A 26392-nucleotide genomic window follows, 5' to 3' on the forward strand; every position below is an offset into this window, starting at 1 on the left:
AAATGAATATTAAAATTTCTATTAGGAATGGTATTACAATGGTGACACTATTTGTTTAGTGTCACTTTATTAAAATTAACTAAAAACAACGGTGACGCTTTTAGTTGAATGTCGTTTTTTAAATAAATTGTAATTAATATAGTTAAAAAATGATAATTATTAGATGTCATGTTTTGTTTGGTGTCCTTATTGAAATACATGAGCAAACAAAATTTTCTTTTGAGACATTTTAACACGTCATCAGAACGTTTGTGATATTTAACGTAGTGAATTGAATTTTCGTAATAATTTTTTCATTGATACATTTTGAAGCAGGGGAATTATTACTTAATAAATTTTGTAGGTTTACAATATGAACAGAGGACAAAAAATATTGGCGTTGGCACAAAACATTGAAAACAAAGAAAATGTTAACAAATCTGAAGAGGAGACTAAAATAACAAACATGAGTAGAACACTGTTTCCAGTCTCATCATCTAGTTCCTCCTCATCGTCTAGTTCCTGCTCATCGACTTCAAGTTCTAGTTCTTTGCCTCCTGTATTAGAAACAAATCTACAATCTTCGGTTAGAGAGTCAACTGCATGTCCAGTAAATGGTAAGAAATTATTATTTTAATCGACACCTCCGATGTGAATTTTTAAAATTGTTTCCAGAGCCGTATTCATTTTTTTTAAACAAGTTGGACCTATTTTCAATAAAACTTATCTATCCTTATTTTATTATTTCCAGATACCAAGAATGATGAAGATGAAGAAAGTAACAGTGAGTTTTCATCAGTTTCCGACTATGATAGAACATATCAACCTCCTACTAAACAAGCACTTAATGTTAATGGAGAAGCAGTAAAGTTATCAGATATTAAAGTTATAAAAATTGAAAAAAATGATAATAATGATATCCAAATATTTTACAAAACATCCTATTTTGACGACTATAAAGAAATTGCTCTACAGCGAAACTTTCACCGTATTTGTGACCAGCAAAAATTAAGTCCGTTATATTTTAATAAAATTGAAATATCAGAACGCAAGAAAAATGATATCCAAAGCTTTATTACCGCCAATCTCATTCCTCAATTTTATCATTTCTATTATAATCACATTTTAAAAGAATAAGATAATTAAACTTATTGTGAAAACAATATTTCTTAGAATTTTAATTTTCTGTTTGTTAACCACTTCTGTTCACAATTTAGTAGTTTGATTTATAATTTGTTCTATTAAAAATTAAAAAAAAAACGTTTCTTTAACTTTTATTTCACAGTGTACTCCTCAAAATAAATAAGCAAAAAATGTCACAATTAGCAAATATTTTCCAAATCATGCAAAACAAAAATGACACTAAAAACAAAAATCAGTTCTAGCTTAGCTTGTGACATATTATGTCAGAATATTACACTAGGTGATGTATTTAGCCATTAAATACATTGCAAAGCAAGACTAATATTAAGAAAAAAACTGCCATATATTGTTAAAAAAACAAAATTATCTTATTAATTTTATCCCCGAAATAAAAAAATGCTCTACTGTAAAATTGTAAATTTGGCATAGTGTCACTTTTGTTTTCAACGTGCGAAACGATGTCATGTAAAAAATACCACAGCAGATTTATCCTGAATAAAGTCAAATCACCTAGACAAAGGACTAACCTGAAGAGCAAATATCCTTAAAGAATCCTCAATGAAATATTATTACTTTTAAAAACAGAGATATTTAATGAAGATATAAAAAAAATATATTCTCTAAAGTTCACGGCTACACCAACTTATTAGTAATCTCTGTATAAAATTACTTTTATTTGATCAGAAAGTTTATTTCTTTATACATTTTGCTCGTGGTTGTCAATATTTTCTCTTTAGATGCTCAAATATTAAAACCCAGATAAGTGCGAAATCTTTTATCGACAGGTCTATATCGTCGAATATTGCTTGGAAAAAGCTGCTTCGGCAAATATTTAGAAAAGCTCGAACCGCCAAAGTCTCGTGTGTTTTTCCTACAAAGATTTTCTTTTATTTAAAGGCACATATCAAAACAATCTCTTTTCGGTTTTCCCCACATTCACCTCCGAAATAATTTCGTTATTTATTCCGATGCAGGTTTTCCTCCAAAACAAATAGCGTATCAGAAAAGAGAAGGGAGCTTGTGCAAATAAGTGGGAGGGAAGGAGATTTGCTCCGTTTTTTTTTTATAGTAAGTCGCGAGATAAATTTATGAAGGAAAGTATTTCTTTATTTTAAAGCGTCTTTGAATGACGGTAAAGTAGGGAATAGGAACTTTAGCCTACTGTGATTTGGTATTTCTTTGATTGTATTAAGTAAGAGAGGAGTTCCGAAAATAATTCTTGCGATGTAAGTATTTAGGTATGTATTTCTGCAGTGTATATATTGATAATAATATATACCTATAGTACTTACATGGATTAACATCGTGTGGCAATTTCAAAACTTCAGGCTGTTAATAGCTTCATTTTTAACTTATAACTCTTTAACAACTAAAAAGATTAAATTTAATATTGCTTTACATCTTTATGTCACTTTACAATCATTAAAACTGAAGAAGTGCAGAAATACTGCACGAAACGTTTTCTATTTAAAGATTGAAATAATATTAATATAACGACATCCTAAACGATACGACATATCAAAGAATCTCGTCGGACCCCACAACATATCTAGAAAAAGTAACAAAAGCCAAGATCAAAGACTCAGAGATCAATATTCACGGTTAGTAGAATTAAACCTAAAGCTAAGATTATTACTATAACAAAAATTAATATTAAAACTTCCGGGTTGAACCGCGTCGATTATTACTGCAGCGAGCTTTCGACATCCATTCTGATGTCTTCTTCAGAGATTCCGGGATCTTAGTCTCCCGAGCCCCAGACACAAGCTACACACATATCACTAACCACTGCACTTTAGAGCTTAATAAAATATAATCGAAATTAGCGGGACAGTTACAATATACATGATATGAGTAAATGACTAACCGGCCCAGTTGAACTGACTTATTCGGGATCTGGTACACAAGTGAAGTAAACTTTAAAAGATTCTTATTAGGGCTTAAATTTTCGTCTAAGAAGGGGGAGTTTAGGATATATACGAAAATAGGCCTAAATCTGGGTTACAGGAAACTATTTGGAATCAACTGGACTTTCTTTTTTTTTTAGAAACTCGATATTTAGAGAAAGCACACGAGTATGTAACGTGAAAAAGGTTTAGAAAATGTGTGCTTTTTAAATTTACAAAAGGCAAAGAATTCATTGAATAAATTCTTGTAAGATCAGGGCCTTAAGGATACAATGCGATGCCACTTTCAGTAATTAGGAAATCGATACGTGAGACGTCGGTTTGTTAGCCATGAACGTAGCTAAAAAAAAATTGTGAGAAAATAATTGGGAGAAATTATTGTATTTTTACTATTAGTCTGTAGAGATATAAGTTCTCTGTGTACTTATGAAGATCTTCTTATTTGAAACGACCGGGTTGAGCAAGTGACACAATTCTAGTGTAATAAAATATGAATTTATTACACCAGGCAATATATTCATTGAATGTGTTCCAAAAACGAAAATTAAGTATAGGCAATAAGCCGAAATACACACAACGCAAAAGTCTAAGGATATTTTAATAATTTGACAATACCAATGACAGAAATTTCATGACCATATAAATTTGCTTGTACTATAATTTTTGATATAGACACTCACTTCTTATCAAAAAAAAATTGTAAAACTGATAGCAATACGTGTTTTAGAATGTTTTTTATGAGGGACAAAACAATCGACATTTTTATGTTTTGTTTGTTTTTAATTTTAGTCACTTTATACCATTCTTGCTTAATAGGTGAGTTAAAGATATTGTCTTTTTACCATGCAACGACAACATTTAACGTTGGATGATATGAATAGAGCCGTGAGCCTCCTTCAAGCTGGTATGCGATAAACACAAGTTGCTGACCAGCTGGGTGTCTCCCAAAGCGTCGTAAGTCGTTTGTGGCGTCGGTTTAGAGACACTGGGAGTCCATCCGAGCAACATCCAGGATGTGGTTGCTCTAAAACCGTCGCTCAAGACCGATATTTAATTTTAAATTCCAGAAGGCAGCCAACAATTACAGCATCCGAGCTGGTTAATGAATTACAGCTTGCACATAATGTAACAATTAGCAGCAGTACTGTGAGGAATCGTCTCCATGAAGCCAATCTTGACCACTGAGATGTCCACCTCTATCTAGAGGCAATCGCGCTGATAGATTAACCTGATTTCAAGAGTTTCAGAATTGGACTGACAATGACTGAACCACAGTTTTGTTTAGTGACGAGTCTAGATATGGATTTCATCCAGATTCTCGTCGGACAAGAGTTTGGAGACGACTCGGAAATGGAGAACGATTACGACATCTTCAAGAAGTGTATACATACAGAGGTGGTACATTAATGGTATGGGGCGGAATCATGGTTGACGGAAGAACTGACCTCATTTTCTCACGTGGCTTTCTCCCAAGTCAGCAATATTTGGACACTATTCTTGAACCTGTTGTGCGCCCGTTTGCTGCTGCTGTTGGAGAAAATTTTTACTTTATGCATGATAACGCTCGGCCACATGTTGCGCATATTGTAACAAACTGGTTGGATAACGAGGGTATTGATGTATTGCCGTGGCCAGCACAATCACCGGACTTGAATCCCATTGAGCATGTATGGGACATGCTCCAACGAATTACTCCACATATGGGCAATATCTACAATGAATTTCAATTAAAAGAGCTTGTGAGAGAACAATGGACACAACTACCTCAAGCAGATATTAACAATGTGATTCGGAGCATGAACAGTAGATGTAGAGCTGTGATAAACCAACGTGGTGGCCATACTTTATTTTAAGTTTATATTTTGTATTTTTAACATTTTATGGTGGTATGTGAAAGATGGGTGATTTTCAATATATTTTTTTTGCTCCAATTTTCTGTTTTTTGCAATTTATGGTTTTTGACATATTAAACAACAATTTAAACTACAAATTTTGTATTAGTTTTTTAAGTTGATTACAGATAAACAAAATACGTCTATTTATAAAAATATCCCTAAACTTTTGCGTTGTGTGTAATTAGGAAGTAACGAGAAAGTTCCACAGAAGAAGGATCCAGAAGACTTAATTTTAGAGTTTTGCTTGCTTTTGTTATTAAATTTGACTTGTGATTCATTTCCGTTGAAAACCTTCAGTGCCATCGATCTCAATACCGTTTTGGTATTTTTTAGTTATGTTTTATAAATTTATATATTTATACATATTCATCTAGCATGTAGGTTATTTTTACACAACAAAATAAAATATACCGGCAAAAGATATTTTAATTTTCATGAAACATATTTGAACGAACTCGACTGTGCTGTGTACTCCATAAACCACATTCGCTGTTAATTCGAATTATTGCGTTTTTGTTTAAATGTGACGAAATTATATTTTATCATTTGTTTAATTAACAAAAGCCATACATACAATTCAAACACCAAAATGCAGAGATCATAAATCACAAATAAATTTAGTAATCAATCAAAATGGAAAGATTAATACATATGTTCTCAAAATGTTGCCAAACGTCAAATTATTACACAGTTATTAGTGATTTAACGTGTGTGTTTTATATATAAACCTTATAAAAACGTAAGGATCAAATATTTGGACTTTTGTCATAATATACTCTCCATATATATGAAATGTATGGGAAAGTGTTAGTTTTGTCTTATACTAGATTTTGGTCAACAAATGTACCTTCTAAGCGATTATGGGAAACTCCGTTACTGACATTCATTTTACAAAACGGATTCTATTGGGATATCTATTGTCTTATCTACCTACTAAAGCGTGGACAAAAAATACGATTATTAATCTTCCTCTAGTAGAAGCCACAGTTAGAATGCAGTGTTGGTCTTAGGGAGCGCCGTGATGCCGCTCATATCGGCACAGTGGTAGGTGTGTAGTAGTTTGGCGATAGACTGAGAAATTAGGACCGTACGCACTTCGTTGCAAAAATCTTTACTCATTAATTTAACTGAGTTAAATAAGAGAATAAACAAAAAAACAAATTAATTCTATAAAAAATGCCTGTATACATAAAATATCTATTTAGCGGTTCTCTTCTTGGCCAAGAAAGTTAATTCAGCCCATGCCACAAAACCAGTTCCGCGTCCAGCATGAAGAAGAACAAACCGAGGACCTCTTTGGTTTGGAGATTTCAGTCCAGTAGAGAACCCTTTTATGAAGGCATCTCGTGGATTCTTGATCGCTGTGTCCCTCCATTCCTTTTTGACTGAAGTACCAACTAGGGGTTGCACTCCAGCAGCATTTTCAGTCCAGCTGGATTTTTGCAAGATTGACCTGAATCCAGCTGGACCCAGCGCGGATCCAGCAAATTGTGGAATCAAAATAAAAACACGATTTTAATGTTTTTTTTTGTTCATTTATTACTGGTTTGTATAGTGGTGATTAGTTCTGTTTCTTTACCAACCCTCTCCAACCCTATGTGTTAATCTTTGGAGCTCGTGTTCGGTCTCGGCGATTAATGCGGCGTCGTCTGCATAACATAATATTTGAATTTCTTTGTCTGTCTGTCTGTCTGACTCCGCTTTGTACTGGTACCGTTCGCGTCATAAAAAACTGGTACAACTCTTATAACCGAAAATCGTGTTTTTCAAGTTGTGTAAGTTGAGCTTTTCACATGTGTCATTCTAATTTCGAAGGCAACTTTGCCAGTTCAACGAAAATATTATATCAATTCTCGATCAGTCAATCACATTTATATTTAAACATTTATTTAAACATACATCTTAAAAAATTCTAATAATTTTGAAATTTTCCATTATCTCAGTACCCATACATTGATTCGTGTTTTATTATAATGTATGAAAATATTTCAATTCAAAAATAATGATAGATAATAAATCTAGACATGACTTTAAATTATTATGTTTAATTTCAAATCGAGAGGTGTGATTGGTTTCTCGTAAGGTGTAGCACAAAACTGTATTAAGTTGTGGAATACTACAGTAAATAAAACCCACTGGAAAAATTTAAAATTTAATTTGAAATTAATAAGAAATGAATAATTTTTGCAGTGAACAAGTGTGGAATTTAAATATATGTATTACAATTCGAAAAGTTAATATTTTGTCATAGCCCCATTATTATTAATCACTTTTTGTAATCTTCTGGGAACTGAGTTTATTAAATTTAGTGACAAATTTTCATCTTCGGCCAAGCTTTCCCAGGTTTCTTCAATGATGTTCCATAAATGATCCTGTTTTGGGAAACTACATTTAATTTTTGTATTTTGTTGATCATAAGTCCCCAAACGTTCTCTATTCGATTAATATCTGGACTTTCAGAGGGCCATGGAAGAGCTTCAATGCTATTTTCCATAAGGTAATCCCGTACACGGTGGGCTGTGTGGATTGAACAGATGTCATGCTGGAAAATAAAATTATTGTTGGGAAAAATTTCCCTAACCGATGGCAACATCACATTATCTAATATATGTAAATAGGTTTCAGTATTGAATCGTCTTTCAATTCTCCAACACATTCCTAAACCTCCTCTATACATCCAAGCCCAAACATTTACAGAGAACCGTCCGGACTTATCACTTGATAAAATATAGTTTTCGTTAAACCTATTTCGAGGCGGTCTATAAACCCTATTATGGCCATCATAATGAGACTGGAATACTTTTTCATCAGTAAAAATTACACGGTCCCAAAAATTGACTGGATCATTTAAAACGTAATTTAAAGGAAATAGGAGTCTACTTTGTTTATGTTTCTCGTTAAATTTGTATTTTCGGGCGGCTGCAGAATTTTTTAAATCTGTTTAAAATCTGTTTTTCAACTTTTGCTTGCCTTGTCATATGGAAGGGATACGCTCTTAAATGATTAGTTAATGTTTCATCTTGTTGGGCTGTAGTAATAACTGGTCTCCCACTCCCTCTCCTTCTATCCAAAGTCTGCTTGTTTTCCCATTTTTTTTAATGTTGTGGATTGTGGTTTTGCTTCTAAATATCTCTTGAGCCAGTTGTCGAATAGACCAACCATCTTCTATTTTTGAAATTATTCTCGTTTTATCAAACTCACTTAACTGACGTGGCATCTTTAAAAATTCACTTTGACAAACTTGTCAAATCTGACTGATGGCAAGCAATACTTTTTATGTTTAATCGTTCGGATAGGTTCGAGAAGTTTTCACGCACTGATAACATCTGTAGATACTAAACCAACATTTTTCAGTTATAAGAGGATTTTTTAAGACGATGATATCGTACTCCGCTTAATTTTATTCTCATTATCATTTATACACCGTAAATCATCTAATTTTGAAAAAAATATGCATCTCAATGGGTAGGTAAATGTTTTTGTTTACATTTTATACATAATAATGTAAAAAATTAATAGTCTATTTATAGATAAAAACGGATTACAATTAGGGTGTAGATTCAACCTCCATAAGGAACATTACAGTGAGATATTGGATTGTAATGTAATACTGTCACGTTTTGAAAAGCATTTTTCGTCACGGATATTTTATAGTTTATAATCTACGTAGGATAAAGTATAATGTTAGTTTTTCACATTTATCGTTTATGTAATAAATAATAAATTAATTTAGGCAATTTGCCTGTTACTAAACTTATTGACATAACATACAGTCAACAGTTTGGACATTCACTCAATCATCTCTCTGGTTATTAAATTTATTAGATACGGTTTTTTGTTGTTAATAATAAGAATAATACCTATCTAAAAACTTTATACATTTTTGAACGTTATTTTTTACGTTTTACGTTTTATTTAAATTATTGAAATTCCGTTATCTGTGATGGCAACAACGAATTGATTCACGAACCATTGTGTCCAGTCTGAACACAGGTTTACATTGGGAAAAAAAAGTGTACCAGTTTTATATGACGGGAAGTGTAGACACTGTGTTAGTTTTCCATTTATCTTTGCCCGTATTCGATTATGGAAGTAGATGTTTTCGATGGTTTGTATAATATTGATTGGTATGTTTCTTTTATACAGTAGGTGTAAAACTTCTTCGACTTGGATGCGATCGAAAGCCTTTGTCAGGTCTATAAAACATAGATATGCTGGTTTATTGTACTCGATAGCCTTTTCTGTGATTTGTCTACACAGCGTCTGTACAAACACGGCCTCTACACAGGATCTTCCGGATCTGAATCCTTGTTGTGCAACTGATAAAGTTGTTAGTTTATTGATTTGTTGGTTAGGACTGTTCTTTAATTAAAATGATTAATTGTATATTGAGTATACTAACAATGAAATGTGGTTTGTATATTTCTAGATTTATTACTAAAAGCCGTTAATTAAATCGCAATAAAAGCTCTAAAAACCTTATAAAATAGGATCAAAAACGACCAAAAACTTCTGTAAGTATCTAAACATCACGATCGCTGGTGTATTTGATACCAACACATATTTCGTACAGAATTACGAAGAACAAGCACTTCATCCTAAGTAGTGAGATCCGATTTAGTCCTAACGAGGTAACTAATTGTGTCTTAGCTAGAAGTTATGGCCTATAACAAGAAATTTTGAATATTAATTATCTCGGCGAGGCCCGGCTTAATAAGGAATTACAGCTCCGCTTAACGCAACTCCTTCGGAATAATTATGGGTGTTTCTGGACGTTGTAATCTTTTGATAATGAAGCATCAGTTTTAGGGAACGTAGTTTTTGTAATGGGAATTTTATTATTACTTAAAACGGAACCATTTTTTAGTATTAATTAACCCGATAAAGCAATCCTAATAGAAATATAATATGTTGGTATATCTTAAAAAGTTATATTACATCTTCCTATTGGAATTGTATTTAGTTTCGTTCAATATTCAATTATCAATTATCTGACAATCTAAGTTATGTCTTTTTTACATAAAAATACGTTCAATATCCTTTACCCTTGAAGTTGGAATATAGCCTTCAATACTCTGGAATACCCTTCAATACCCTTTACCATTATAGTTGGAATATAGCTCACCTCGAAAGACAACTCCTAATTCTAACATAGTAAAAATTTATTATTAAGTTATATAATCTATAATATATCTGCCACTTATAGCAGATATTAAACTAAGGTTAAAATGAATTCAGCGACAAAAACCAAAAGCCAATATAGTACTTAACTTTGTCGATATAAACATAAAACATAACATTAAAAAAGCATTTTACAATAGAATAAAAAACATCGGAGAACAACTAGAAGATCCAGAAGAATTATGGAGTGAATTTAAAAACCAAGTTAATGAAATCTCCACAAACAATGATTACAGAAAAAACTTAATCAAGAAAAATAAATGGATGACAGACGACATCTTGAAATTAATGGAACAACGTCGACTGATAAAATCTAGTGAAACTCAATATAGACACCTGCAGAGAAGAATAAAAAAGGAGATCACATTAGCCAAAGAAAAATGGATGAGAGAAAGGTGCACCGAAATGGAGGATGTAATATCTAAACACGACTTATTTAATATGCACAAAAAAAAAGAAATGAGTAACATATTTAAAAAACGAGTTCTCCCTGTACTCGTTGACAATAATAACAAAATTATTGTAAATGAGCACGAAATAAGAAAAGAATGGCATATATCAGAGTTGTTTGAAGATGACAGGAATAATATTGCCGCATTCTACCAAAACTGTACTGACGGCCCAGAAATTATGAAATTCGAGGTAGAACACGCTATAAATAATGCTAAAATTAGAAAAGCTTGTGGTCCAGATGATACACCAACTGAGTTGCTGAACTTAATAGAGGATGATAACATAAAAGTAGTAGTAAGACTTTTTAATTCAATATATAACACCAGAGTGATTCCCACAGATCGGCTCAAATCCATCTTTGTCACAATACCTAAAAAACTCAATGCAAGAAAATGCTCAGAATATCGATTAATTAGCATAATGAGTCCTTAAAATTTTCCTAAGAATACTTCACAACAGAATTAGACGCAAATGCGAAGAAGATCTCGAAGATACCCAATTTGGTTTTAGAAATGCTATGGGAACCAGAGAGGCACTTTTTGCGCTTAACATCCTATTACAAAAATGCCGTGACCAAAGAAAAGATGTATTTGCATGTTTCTTGGACTTCGAAAAGGCATTCGATAAAGTACAGCAATGTAAATACAGTAATGTAAAATTAATGCGAATACTGAAAAATATCGGAATAGATTAAAAATTTGTACTTGAACCAAACTGCTATCGTAAAAATTGGAGATAACTACACCGATGAAATCTCCATACAAGGTTGCATTTTGTCGCCAACATTGTTCAATGTTTACTCGGACCAGTTATTTAAAAAGATACTTGAGAGACAACCATATGGAATAAAAATCAACGGGGAACTACTTAATGTGATTAGATATGCGGACGATACAGGAATTCTGTCAGATAATATTGAAGGTCTCCAAATTCTGCTTGATCGTATTCACGAGGTAGGAGAGGAAATCGGCATAAAAATAAACTCAAACAAATCCAAATGTTTAGTGTTTAGTCGTGACCCACATCCCGATGCAAAGCTTCAATTAAACGGAGTCCAAGTTGGGAAAGTCCACAAAATGACATATTTGGGAACTGTGATAACGGGCCAACTAGATCCAGACATAGAAATAAAACGTAGAATAGGAATGACTAAAACTATTTTTATGAAAATGAAGTCATTTCTTTGCAATAATCATCTCAGTTTAGAACTAAGACAAAGAATGGTTAAGTGCTATGTTTGGTCCGTACTTTTGTATAGTGCAGAAGTGTAGACGCTAAAAGTATCGATCATGAACAAAATAGAAGCATTGGAAATGTGGGTTCATAGACAAATGCTAAAGATACCTTGGACAGCAAGGAACATTAATGAAGAAGTACTAAGGAGCGTCAACAAAGATAGAGAACTGCTAAAGACTGTTAAACATCGAAAAATGTCTTATCTGGGACATATAGTAAGAAGAAGTCGATATAAAATGTTACAACTGATCTTTAAAGGCAAAATAGAGGGCCGTAGAGGTGTAGGAAGAAAGCAAGTTTCTTGGTTAAAAAACATTCGTGAATGGACACAGATATCAAATGCAGGACAATTATTCCATATTGCAGAAGATCGAGAAGCCTTCGCAATGGTGATCGCCAATGTCGGATAATTCTGATATGGCACGCGAAGAAGAAGATCGTCAACAATAGGTCTAAAAATGAACATCAGTAAGACTATATTTATGACAAATTTGGTTCCCAGCGAACACCTAACCATCCAAAATCAAGTGGTAGAATTGACAAAAAAGTACATATATATCAGTCATGAAATGAGAATAAGCTTCAACGACGAATAACACTTGCTTGGTTGGCGTATGGTTCACTAAGAGACATCTTTAAGAGCAACATCTCGATAGCTATGAAACGAAAGGCATTTGGCCAAAGCGTTCTTCCTATTATGGCATACGGACCAAAAACTCTCACTTTCACAAAAACAACAGCACTAAAATGCGATGCAACAAAGGCGCATGGAAAGTTCGATTCTCGGCGTGACAATAAAAGACAAAATAAGGAACCAAGACCTAAGGAAAAGAACAGGTATCACTGGTGTCGTCGAACGTAAAGCCAAGCTGAAATGGAATTGGGCAGGTTACTTAGCGAGACTAAAATACCCAAGATGGACCAGAAAACTAATAGACTGGCGACCAAGAGAAGACAAACGCAGCAGAGGACGACCACCAACACGCTGGATGGACGACATTAAACGAATGGCAACAAGACGCACAGAACCGTGAAGAGTCGCGAAAAATGGGGGAGACCTATGTCCAGCAGTGGACAGAAGAGTTTGCATGATGATGACCTCAGTTCCACCTCCAGTGACTTGTACTAACGCTTAAAACAACAACAAACTTTGAAAGCAATTTTTTCAAAATATGTAGGTACGAACTATACTCATTTGCTTGAACACCTAGAATAATGCTACAGTTTAGTTTGTATTTTCTTTAAATTTTTCATATAATACACATTTTTAAATATCCTTTAGTTTTTAGTGTAAGATTAAAAGTAATTTTGACAATGAATATACGTTTGTGTAGTAAATCTGCTACATTAATTAACAAACAGCACTCCAACAATTAAAACTATTAAGAACAAGTTCGTAAAGCTACTACAACCGCAGCGTTGTATCATCCTTGTCGAGATCTTGATTATAATTGGTACAAGGTGCACTAACGAGTGACGTTCCAGAATTAGTCATAATTTCTATATGAATCGATGGTTTGATACTGCGACAGTGAAGTTTATTATGATACCAACAGGTACTGATTCCGTAGAATAAATTTTTTAGAATTGTAAAAAAAAGTTTTATTTAGTTCTGGTTAGAATAATTGTTAAGAATTTATATTTGATCAAATTTTGAATTAGAGTTTATGTTAGTTAAAATTAAGTAGAAAACGTTATTTTATGTCTAAACTGATGCGTTAGCAAGTAAAATTAACATACATACTCAATTTTTTTAAGTCCAAAACCAACACTTTTATTTCTGGTGTATTATTTCGCTGGTGCCTCCGTATAAAATAACTCTTAACAATTTTTATGGCGAAAATAACTCTTTAACCCCGCAACTATATTGTGCCGACGCAGCCACCGATCACAATTTACTGGCATCTAGAATCAACCTAAAATTAAAGACAATCAAAAAACCTTCCATTACAAAGAAATACGATAGACAAAAACTAAAAGAAGAAGAATTTAAACATCACTTTGAACAGACAATGAACGAAAAAATTCGAGACAACATCACACAAGTATACAATGTACCAACAGTCGAAGAAAGATGGGATAACATAAAGAATGGTATCATCGATACAGCAAAGCAAAGTGGAATTGTCACACATTATAAAAAGCAAGCATGGATGACAGATGAAATAATCGAAATGATGGACCAAAGAAGACAGCTTAAAAATAGAAATAACTCAGAGTATAAACGAAAGCATAATCTGATTCGAAGAAAAATCAGGGAAGCCAAAGAGTTATGGATGCAAGCAAAATGTGAGGAACTAGAAGAATTGCAACGAAAACATGACGAATTTAACACACATAAGAAAATAAAAGAAGTTACAGTACACAAAAGAAATACACCCATAACATTAACGAATAATGAAGGTCATGCACTATCCCTAGAAAACGAAGTAATGGAGGAATGGGAAAACTACATTAAAGCATTATTTAAGGATGATCAAGGATCACTACCTAACTTAAGTGCAAATACAGGACCATCAATCTTAAAAGCTGAAGTGGAAAAAGCCATACACCAAGCCAAAAACAACAAAGCCAGTGGACAAGATCAAATATACAGCGAATGGCTAAAATTACTCTCAAATGACAATATAAAAGAACTCACTGTACTTTTCAATGAAATATATGATACCAGTGAAATTCCATCGGACTGGTTAAAATCGATCTTTATTCCCCTACCTAAGAAACCAAACGTTAGGAAATGTAGCGACTGTAGACTCATTAGTTTAATGAGCCATGCCGTTAAAATACTGTTGCATATTCTCCTAAATCGAATTATCAAGTGCGAAGAAATAATTAGTCAAGAGCAGTTCGGGTTCCGGTATTTTCTATGCAAACACTCCTTCAACGATGTTGGGAGGTAAGAAAACCCGTATATATGTGCTTCATTGATTTTGAAAAGGCATTTGATCGCGTTCAGCATACCAGACTAATTACCGCCTTGCAGAGCATCCAACTAGATGAGAAAGACATCAAACTTATTGCCAAACTTTACTGGAACCAAACAGCCATTATTAATACCAACAACAGATAATCAAAGCCAATCAGTATTGAACGAGGCGTAAGACAAGGCTGTATACTATCTCCCACCCTCTTGTATTCTGAGAATCGTGTATTCTGAGAATCTATTTAGGGAAGCTTTAAAAGATCAAAAAGGAATTATCATAGGAGGAGAAATAATTAACAATATACGGTACGCCGACGATACTGTGATTCTAGCTGAAAACATCGACGATTTGCAGGAGCTAATCAATAGAGTTGACATGGAATGCACAAATTGGGGACTGTCGATAAATATCAATAAAACTAAATACATGGTGACCAGTAAAGTCGATATCGGCGCAACCCAACTAATATTAAACCAACAACCGCTGCAGAGAGTTCAGAGATTCAAATACCTTGGATGTTGGATTACCCAAAATCTAGATCCATCCTTCGAAATTCGATGTAGAATTGAACAGGCAAGAAACTCATTTCAAAAATTCAAGCCTCTATTATCCAATAACTCATTAAATTTGGAAATCCGTGAAAAGTTTACAAGATGTTACGTGTGGTCTGTACTTTTGTATGGATGTGAAACTCGGACTTTAAACGCCGATATCATGAATAAAATCGAGGCGTTTGAGATGTGGTTGTATCGAAGGATACTAAAAATTCCATGGACTAGCAGAACCAGAAACGAAGAAGTTCTTCGAAGAAAGGGACATCAACGAACTCTATTAAATATTATTAAGAGGCGTAAACTAGAATATCTTGGACATATGATCAGAGGACCAAGATATGAGTTCCTTCGGCTAATTCTCAACGGTAAAATCGAAGGAAAGAAATGGATAGGACGGAAGAAACTCTCTTGGTTGAGGAATTTGCGGCAGTGGACAGGTTTGACAGCGGACCAATTGCTACACGTAGCGCAAGACCGAGATCAGTATAAAAATATAAGCATGGTAGTCGCCGACGTTCCGTAGGGATATGGCACTCTAAGAAGATATTGTGGGGGATAAATAAATAGTATATTTCTTCCTATGCTAACATATGCATCTCTCGCATGGGGACACGTATGCAATACATCCAAAAAGAAAATACAAGCGGCACACAACAGCTGCCTAAGAGAAGCAGCCAACGTACTGAGATACGTTGCAGAAAGATCTCTTTACAGAATTGTAGCAAATCAGAGTGATTAAGAAAGACAAAGAGAGAAAACAAAACACTGGAGCATTGGAGCGCGGTGGAGTGACTCCTGTTTTTACTCGAGTTAATACACCTCGGTCCAATGAACTATGACACCCGAACGTAATTCTAAGGGGTGAACATGTCTCATAGGCTGGGTCTAATTAAATTTGAACTTCAGTATTAATTAGTTTTTGGTAATTTTCACCCCACAACACCGATTCATTTTTAACAGATAAGTTCTTATACTATCACAATTTATTTTGAAACATAATTGAGTTGGTAGGAATATTCCTATAGTAGGATTATATAGAAAGAACAAGAAGTCCTCTTGAAAATTTCAACAATTGATTGTTTTAGCCGTGTGTTTTACCAATTCAACCACTTCTGCCTGCCAACACGATCCTTTTCGATTATCCAAAGATAATGAGCCATGATTTGGTTTGTATTTTGGGAGCTGCAAATGTCAGAATATAAGTATAATTTTGCCACTGTTTGGAAGATATAAAATTCAAAAAAATAATGTAAAAAATCATTAGTTCCTTATTTGACTACAATTTCATCGTCCATGGAAAAATAAGATTTTCCGGAACTGGCTTTAAATATACAAAAGTTGGATTCCCAAAGTTGCCGTTTAAAACAAAACTCCACTAAGTAGGTGGGGCAGAGGCATATATTATTGGTAATCAAATGCTATGAACTCTATTTCATCTTTTTGTTCCGAAATGCACAGAATAAAAACGTAAAATGAAAACACTTTGTAATACACTATACAAATAAACACGTGCCAAATGCTTCTACAGGATAACGTATTCCACATGTTTTGCAGGTGCTACATTGAAGCGGTTAACATATGAATTAATTCCACGTGTAACCTCCAGAGCTGTCCCCTTTTGACACCGAATCCAATACGGACACAACTGTCTGCTCGTTACATTTCCTTTAAAGTACGTGGCGCTGTCTCCCAACTGGTACTGGTAGAAATCCAACTTTTTTTCTAGTCTTGTCGCAATTATTCGGGTAAACATTTTATAGATGTGGTTTTATAAGCCGATTGGTCTATAGCAGTGGTTCCCAACGGGGACGGTACCGCCCACCGGTGGGCGTTGAAGAGAGATGAGGGGGCTTTTTGGGTCCAAGGAAAATTTGGGGGGCGTTGAGGAACAGCTGCCGCCCCCCTAAAGTAACTCATTGCTTCTTTGCTTCTAACAACTTCTAACAATCCGAAAATATAAACGAAATGCACAAAATGCATTTTGGTTATGCACCGTGCAATTTTTTATTTATCACTCAGTCCAACACTGCAACAATTTCGACGTTGCAGTCGAACGTAGAACGTTTCAGTTTGGTTAGTATAATTCCACTTCCAGTAGAACCTTTCTGCTTTAAGTGAATTTTGGCTCCTCCTTCGCGCAGCGGCATGGTCAGGCATAACTTAATCATTCGAGATTGTTTCGCCAAAGCAGGGTGGTGAATTTTCTGTGTGTTATTTGCAGAAAGTTGCAGTGCATTTATTAGAAATATATTTTATTGTAATACATATTTGTCACAAAGGTAAGTATCTACGTGGCATTTATATCACTTACTATAATTCTTTATTATTTTTCCCTATCGTAATTTACGAGGTATTTGTAAAAATGTAATAAATCTAAATTTGTTTCCTTATATGTATAGTTATTGTAAAATATTTAAAAAGTACCAACTTGCACAAACTGGATCAAAGTAAAAAGTTAATTAGGACCTACCTACACTGAGAGAAGAATTGGGTATAAAGTACAAAAAATCTTAATAAAATTTATTATACTGATCATAGACTGCCAAAAATAAACTATTTACTGAATATAAAGTTATCTTTATAATATGTGTACAGTATGGTAATTTTTAATAAGTTGTTTTGTAATTTTTCCTCAAATTCTTCTCTCAGTGTATATTTATTTACTTGTGGCATGTTTTAAATTTCCCGACTACTTGCTTGGATATTCCGCCACTCTGAAATATTGATTTTGCTAACTAAAAAAATATTTAAAAGTTTATTATTTAAAATTATCAAAGCGGTGGCTACAGCATATTTATTTTTACAGATATACCTACAGTATGTCCGATCCAAAGAAAAAGTGCAGACAATACAATGGCGAATATTTGAAGTATGGTTTTATTCAGTCGCCTTCTAATAAGGCATTACCAATGTGTTTAATTTGCCAGAGAGTTTTCTCAAATGAAGCCATGAAACCTTCACGATTACAAGAACATTTGACCAAAATAGATCCCGACAGAAAAGACAGAAATTTATCATATTTTGAAATGCTCAAAAAACAACATATCAAACGTCCAACTTTAGCTAGTATCTTTTCAGTAGCATCAAAGCAAGACGATGATGGGCTACGTGCTTCTTATAACATTTCCTTACTTATAGCCAAATCAGGAAAACCCCATACTATTGGCGAAGAATTAATACTGCCAGCTGTAAGTGAAGTTTTGCGGACTGTACTGCACCAGCCCGCATCTGATATTATTAAAAAAATTCCATTAAGCAATAATACGGTACAGAGACGAATTGACGAAATGTCTGAGAATGTGGAACGTTCTCTAACTGATTATTTAAAGACTACTGAGTTTTCTTTACAGCTTGATGAATCAACTCTGCCAAACAATGAGTCTTTACTTCTTGCGTACGTTCGCTTCATAAAAAGTGAAAAAATCTGTCAAGAACTGTTATTTGTAAGAACACTGGAAACAGATACTAAAGGCAAATCGATATTTGATGTTCTGGAACACTATTTTACAGATAAAGGTATACCTCTGGAAAATGTCATAACTGTTGCTACAGATGGTGCTCCGGCAATGGTTGGACGACACCGCGGACTGATAGCATATTTGAAAAAAGCGGTACCAAATATACTCGCCGTGCATTGTGTAATTCACAGACAGCATTTAGTTGCAAAAAATCTTAGTGATCGCCTTCATTGTTCACTACAATATGTAATTACTGCAGTTAACAAGATCAGAAGCAGTGCTCTCAATGATAGATTGTTTAGAAAACTATGTGATGAAAACGACGAGAATTTTAATCGTTTATTGTTGCACACAGAAGTTCGATGGGTTTCGAAGGGTACCTGTCTAAAAAGATTTTATGATCTCTTTGACTCAGTTTTAGAGTTTTTTGAAAGCAAAGATGATTCTTTGAGAGACAATTTATTAAAATTTAAGAGCAATATTGCTTATTTAACTGATTTATACGATAAATTTAATGAAACAAACCTACAGCTACAAGGTGATAATTTGAATTTGATCAAAGCAAAAGGAACTATTTTCTCGTTCGTGTCAAAACTTAATTTGTATAGGCAAAATTTGGGTCGGAGACAATTTCATCAGTTTCAAAATATTTCCTCTGTGGAGACAAATGATGAAGACATTCTGGTATATTGCCAGCAATTGGAAGCACTTCAAGAAAATTTTAGGAATAGATTTCAGGATATCCTTGGTCTGATTATTCCAGATTGGGTGCTAGAACCGTTCTCAAGTTTAGAAACAGCAGAATTATCACTACAGAAGGAATTGATAGAATTGTCAACAAATGAAGAGTTAAAAGTGAAATTTAAAAATGGATATCAAGAATTTTGGCTGCAATGTCAAATTTCAGTATTATATCCAGCTTTATGGGCTGCATCAAAGAAGTTTTTCATTGCCTTTCCTTCATCGTATTTAGCCGAAAGAGGATTTAGCATAGTCAGCGATTTATTAACAAAGAAGAGAAATAGACTGTCCATAGTGGAGCGCGGTGATTTAAGATTGCTGATGACAAGTATGGAACCAAATATTGACAGATTACTATCATTACATCAAGCTCAGCCTTCTCATTAAAAATGTTATATTATTATTATATTGTTTTTTATGATATGTATTTAAGTTAAAGTTTGATCAATACATGAATACTGTATTTTTGAATAAAACATTTTTTTTTGTTGTTGCTTGGATTAGTTAAGGGGCCGTCGAATCATATTTAAGGTAGCCTTTGACCCAGAAAAGGTAAAACAATTGTGAATGAAAGTGCGTTACTAATTTTAAGAATGGAAGAGTTTTTTAAGGTGGGCGTTAAGTAATTTGTTTTTGGAAAAATGGGCGGTAGGACGAAAAAGGTTGGGAACCACTGGTCTATAGTTTTCTAGGTGCGCCTTGTCTCCTTTCTTGTGTAGTAAAATTGTTACTGCATTGTTCCAGACAAAGGTTAAACAAAATTTTTATTTGGTTGAAAATGGCACGTCCGCCCATCTTAATAGCTTCTATTACGACTCCATCTTCTCCTGGTGCTTTGTTTTTCATCTTTTTTAATGCGTCTTGGATTTCGCTTAATAGTTTTGGCTTGAATAGCTGTTATAGACGTTGCGTTGATATTGACAACAAATCTAAAAATTTCATTTCTAAAACGAAAATCCATATCATGGTGATGATATATTCTCTTAAAAATTTGTAGTTAATTTTATTAGTCTACATATATAAAAGAGCAATAAGTTTTTCAAAATCTTTAATATTACGGACTTTTCCCTGTAAATTTTTGAGTTTAATATAAATTACAGATCCTTAATAAAATGCTTATTGAGTGAAAGCCAATTTGTTGTGTTCCGTGAAGTTCAGTTGACAGGTGGGTTTCAATAAGGACTCTAATATAACGTTTCCCTTTGATCGATACGGCTTGAGCGCGTTCTCAGCCCGCGTTCGGCCTGTTATTGTTTGTGAATTGTAGTGGAACAAAACAAAAAGAAGGAACCCTATTAATTCCTCGCCAAACGTCACGGACACGAAGATGGGAATTTATAGGCTGTGCCTATTCGACGGGCCTCGATGCTTATTTTCTATTATTGGGCCTCTCGACCGAACAAAAGGCACTTCCCTATGAATAATACATTCTCAGTTGATTATTTGAACCTTTTTTTTGACAGAATCCTGTTGACGTTGCGCTAATTATTAATAGAAGGGGAATTTTTGATACAAGGCTATTTACAATTTTCTTTTATACGGGTTAATTATTAATAACTACAAGACACCACTTACTGGTGCATTCCTGTTTTGCTTTGCTTTATATATCGTTCTACACTGTTCTGCATTTTCTTTTGCCAAGTTTAGAATATCTATAAAATGTTTCAAATTTTTGTTTTGGACAGCTTGGATCATTTTCCTTTATTATTTGGTTAAAGATTTAAACAAACTGCTTCACATTTACGTACCAGCATTTGCCATTGATTTTAAGATAATTTCTTCTTCTTCTTTTTTTATACAGACATGTCGACATGTTATACATTTTATACTTATATCGATCTCTCTGCTTGCCCAGTCATGTTTCAACCATCTCACTGCTGACATAAATACTTCCATTTCAAAGTTTACGCAAATATAATTTGATTTTAGAAAATTCTTTACGTCTTCCACTTCAAGTTCTAACCAGTTTTGAGAACTGACAAGCATAAGAAAGAACCCTTGTATCCGAGGTAAAATCAACTCCCTGACCTAAGTCAAACTTTCTTCTTTGGCATACATATATAAAAGAAAAGCTGTATCTTCATGGAAAACTTCGTTTTGGTCAATAAAGGCCCAATACTGTTCTACCAGAACTGCAATATAGGCACCAAATAACTCTGAATAACACTGTAGTACTATTAAATGGCCATTAAACTCCTCGCTATCAATGTATACTTTACAGTCTACATTTGTGTACTTAGTTGGTTATTCGTGAGTATAATTCGAGATATAAATTTTTCTTTTCGGGTAAAGCGACCTTTTGCCAACATATGTCATCCGTTTCGCTATATCCTAACCTTCAAAGATTTAATTCAGGATCTAAGTTTTCGGAAGTTTGCTTGTTTTCGTATTCAGAAGCTTTTTTAGACATTCACTTTTGTAATCTTTGGGTCGGCTACTAATACACTTAATTTATTTGACGCGAAAACAACTTGTGAGAAATCGAGTAAGTTGTCGTTCCATCGTTTTCTTGGACTTCCCACTGATCGTCTTTCTACTGGGGAACCGTCTCTTGCCATCTTTACTACTCTATTTGTTGTCATTCGGCTTATATGATCGTTCCATTCTACTCTTCTATTTCTTACCCAGTTCTTGATGTTCTCCACCTTGCATCTACGTCGTATATCTGTACTTCTAGCTCTGTCCCAGTGTCTTACCATCAATTTTTCTGTGTTTTTATCTCTTCTGTTTCTAACATCCTTTTGTCCTCTCTGTGCCAGGTCTTGTTTCTGCCGCGTATGTCATTATTGATCTGATGACTGTTTTGTAAATTCTGCCTTTCGTTTCTTTCCCGATATTTTTATTTCTCCATATTATTTCATTTAGACCGAAACGCAAAACAAAAAATGTAAAATGTAAAACATTTCTCTTGTCTTAAATAGCGCCTCCTTCAACAAACTCGTTTTTTTTTCATAAGCACAGCTTTTATATACTTACTTAGTGATATTCCCAAACAAAGTCTAAGTCTTGCAAAATGTTTCATAATTTGCTTCAAGTTATATTTGACAGTTTCCAACGTTTTGTCGCTATTACTATTAATACGTTGGGAATTACAGTAGACTCTCTCTATAACGAGAACTGAGATAGCAGACAAAAACACGTTTTTCGATCTTATTTTCTCTCGTTATAACCAAATTTGCCTCGCTATAGAGGGTTATAGTTCAATAGAAATTTCACGGGACATCTAATGTACCTCGTAATAACCGTATTCGTTATTAATAATTTTGAGTCCAGTTTATTTTCATATATTATGTACTTTCAATTTTACTTTAAATGAAATACATAGTTTTGTTTTTTAAAACTCTTACACATTTTCTAGATGTACCTACTGTATATTCGAGAAAATTTGAAATCTTGATACCTTGTAATATTCCATACGTTTATCCTCCTAACCAATCAAAATTGCTCAAATTAATCTCTTTGATTGCAATCCAGTTGTTAAGCCAGCTACAATAAACAGGCTCTGTTGCTTTTTTTGTCTGAACACTAAATTTGGTTGGAATGAGTGTCGTCAAAAGCCATCGTTTCCGCAGTTAAACATTTCTACTTTTTGTCAAATACAAATAAGTTTAGCTTTTTGACCGGTTGATGCATATGGGAATGTTTTTGCAGGCAGAAATAAAAAGTGTGCAGTTCAGTGAAATATGCGAAAACGGGAATCCATTTCGGCGGACAAAAAGTGATGCTTGTATTATCAAAACTGGAAACAAATTGAATATTAATGAACGAATAATTTAGTAATATGAACGTGAATATACGGTATTGTGCAAATGAGAGGAATAAATTTGTTATTTCGTAAACTTTAAGGAAAAATCCTGAACCCATTTATGTGAGCATGATGACGTCATTGCTAATATTTTATACAGTGTGGCCCATTTAGATTGGAAACACCTCTATAAAATTTGAAGTTGTTAACCGATTTTAACCAAATTTTCTTTTAATGTCATATAATAAAAGGTCTATTGCGGGACAAAATATGAAATATTTAGTTAAATTTTCAGTCTACGATACTTTTTCTTCGTCGAAAATGAAGAAGTTGTATTAGCGATTTTTTTATTAAAAAAATTTCTACGCCACTGGATTTAGAGTGGCTTCAAATAGCTATCACAAAAATTTCATTAAAATATATTTATTAATAACGAAGTTATGACAACTTAAAATTTTAAAACTCACTAAGCTACGAGTCAAAAAAGAACACCCTGTATCAACAGATAACCATAAAACTAATTATTTTTCAAATAATTTTAATAATAAACCACTACTAGACAAAAAAATGTTTAAAATAGCATAAAAATTTAATGCAAGTAACGCACTTACATTATTATTAACTTTACATGCTACAACTTAAATCTCAGTTGCCATGACAACGATATTACTGTTTGACATTATTTGTGTCATACAAATTTCAGTGCTAGCATAAATTCATGCATAATATCTGCAACAATATTTACTTCAAATTATTTTAATAATATTTTGTGCCATGGCTGCAAGATTAAGTTTGAGAGAAAAAATTGAAATTATACGTCTTTTGGGAGATAACGATAGAAGTGCCAGGGAAGTTTGTACAATATTTAATGACAGACATGTGAATCGTCCTGATATTAGCTGCGGTACGGTAAACAAAATAAAAGAATATTTAATGAATATGGTGCAGTATCAAAACTAATTTTAAAAAATAACCCGTTACAAAGAAGAAGAGGAAATGATCAAATCATTTTAGATCATTTCAGAAATAACCCTAATGTCAGTTTAAGGAATGCCAGTTTATATTTGAATGTGCCTCTAGAGAGTATTTGGCGATGTCTTAAGGTAAATAATATTAAACCTTTCAAACCAAAATTCTTACACACATTACAAGAAGGCGACGAAGCAAAACGTTTAGAATATTGTTTGTGGGACCAAGGGGAATATTTAAACATATAAATTTTCTAAAAAACGTGTTGTTTACCGACGAAGCCACTTTCACTACAAATGGGGTAGTAGCATCACAGAATTGTCGCTATTGGACAGCAGATAATCCCCATTGGGCAATAAACTGAAAATCCCAGTATTCTCAAAAAATCAATGTCTGGTGTGATATACAGAACGAGCGAGTTATTGGTCCTTTCTTTTTTGAAGAAAACTTGAACTCACAGAACTTTTTAGAATTTTTAAACACCGACTTGTGGGATGCTATTCATGAGCTCCCAATTAATGAACGAATAAATTTGTATATCCAGTTAGATGGGTGTTCTGTTCATTACGCCAGAACCGTGAAGCAATGGCTAAATGAAAATTTTCCGAACCGTTGGATAGGCCGGGGTAGTCCGTTGATAGATTGTCCACCCAGATCTCCAGATCTCACAATTTTAGACTTCTTTCTTTTGGGAGTTATCAAACAAAAAGTTTACCAAACCCGTGCAAAAGACGTAAACGAACTTCGTGCAAGAATTCGACAGGCATGTGCAGAAATTACTCCCCAACAACTAAGAAACGTAATTAGAAATATTTATAAACGCTACGACAAATGTATCCAATTAGATGGTGGATTGGTAGAGGCAACTAGGATTTAAACTAAAATTATGTTTCCATGTTTCTGTTAATACAGAGTGTTTTTTTAAGTTAATACAGAGTGTTTTTTTCTTAGTGAGTTTTAAAATTTTAAGTTGTCATAAGTTTGTTATTAATAAATATATCTTAATGAAATTTTTGTCATAGCTATTTGAAGCCACTATAAATCCAGTGGCGTAGAAATTTTTTTAATAAAAAAATCGCTAATACAAATTCTCCATTTTCGACGAAGAAAAAGTATCGTAGAATGCCCTGAAAATTTAACTAAATATTTCATATTTTGTCCCGTAATAGACCTTTTATTACATGACATTAAAAAAAAATTTGGTTAAAATCGGTTAACAACTTCAAATTCTATAGAGCTGTTTCCAATCTAAATGGGTCACACTGTATGAAAATGTGAATGTTGTAATACATTATTTGAAAGCTCGGTTAAATACCTATTCAGCCATATCAATATGTCTGGGTAACTGATGTTTGTATTTGTTTAAAAAATTAATAAATGTTTATTATTGCAATAAATATTTATTATGTGTAGTATTCATTAAATACAACGAAACCTAAATTAAGTGCTCAAATTATTTACCTTCAGCTAAAATACAATGAGAAAGACGTGCTGCGAACTTTTCTCGAACCTTTTCTCTAACTTCCGAAGATATTTGTGCAACCTCGATACGTATCCTTTCTTTGAGTTAATTAATATGTTGTGATTTATTTTGGTTTCCGTAGCAGAAATGAGGACAGAACAGAATGGAGGAGTCCAAGAACAGGGTTTGTGGGCTAGGCGCAACAACTTTGAGTTATACAGAAGTTTTGGGGAACCTGACGTTGTAAAATGTATTAAATTAGCACGCCTTCGATGAGTAGGACATGTAATTAGACAAGATGAAAATGCAACGATCAGAAAAATTTTCGACCGAAAAGGACCAGTAGGAAGACGAGCCAGACGAAGACCAAAACTTAGGTATCAAGATAAGATAGACGATGATCTAAAATCCATCAGAGTTAAAGCATGGAGAAGAGTTGCCAGAGACAGGGGCTAATGGAAGATTGTTCTGAAAAAGGCTTTGGCTCATAACCAGCTGTAATGCCACTGATGATGATGATGATTTTTTTTGGTATACTTTATTTTTCAAGTAAGCTCATAAAAAAAAAAGAAATCAAGAGGAGTCAAATCAGGTGACCTAGGCGGCCATTCCAGTGTCCCTCTTCGACCTATCCGCCGATTTGGAAAGGCGTTGTTCCAGTAGTTGCCCACCAACACAGCATAGTGTGGAGGCGCACCATCTTGCTGCAGCTATAAATAATTTCTGTTTGGAAACAACTGGTTTA

General features: G+C 33.6%; 2 protein-coding genes across 5 annotated transcripts in view; one reads left to right on the plus strand and one right to left on the minus strand.

Annotated features, from left to right (window-relative positions):
* Positions 1-26392, minus strand: part of Cad87A (cadherin 87A) — a 722801-nt gene that overhangs the window by 666335 nt on the left and 30074 nt on the right. The window lies entirely within an intron of this gene.
* On the plus strand, positions 18092-19910 carry LOC140438052 (protein FAM200C-like). Its single transcript, XM_072527765.1, has one exon. The coding sequence runs from the start codon at positions 18092-18094 to the stop codon at positions 19856-19858; it is 1767 nt and encodes a 588-aa protein (XP_072383866.1). The 3' UTR covers positions 19859-19910.

The sequence above is a fragment of the Diabrotica undecimpunctata genome, chromosome 4 (assembly GCF_040954645.1).
Source record: "Diabrotica undecimpunctata isolate CICGRU chromosome 4, icDiaUnde3, whole genome shotgun sequence".
NCBI classification, from domain to species: Eukaryota; Metazoa; Arthropoda; class Insecta; order Coleoptera; family Chrysomelidae; genus Diabrotica; species Diabrotica undecimpunctata.

Coding starts and splice junctions, on each gene's coding strand:
- LOC140438052 (XM_072527765.1), top strand. CDS start 18,092: ATGTCCGATCCAAAGAAAAAGTGCAGACAATACAATGGCGAATATTTG.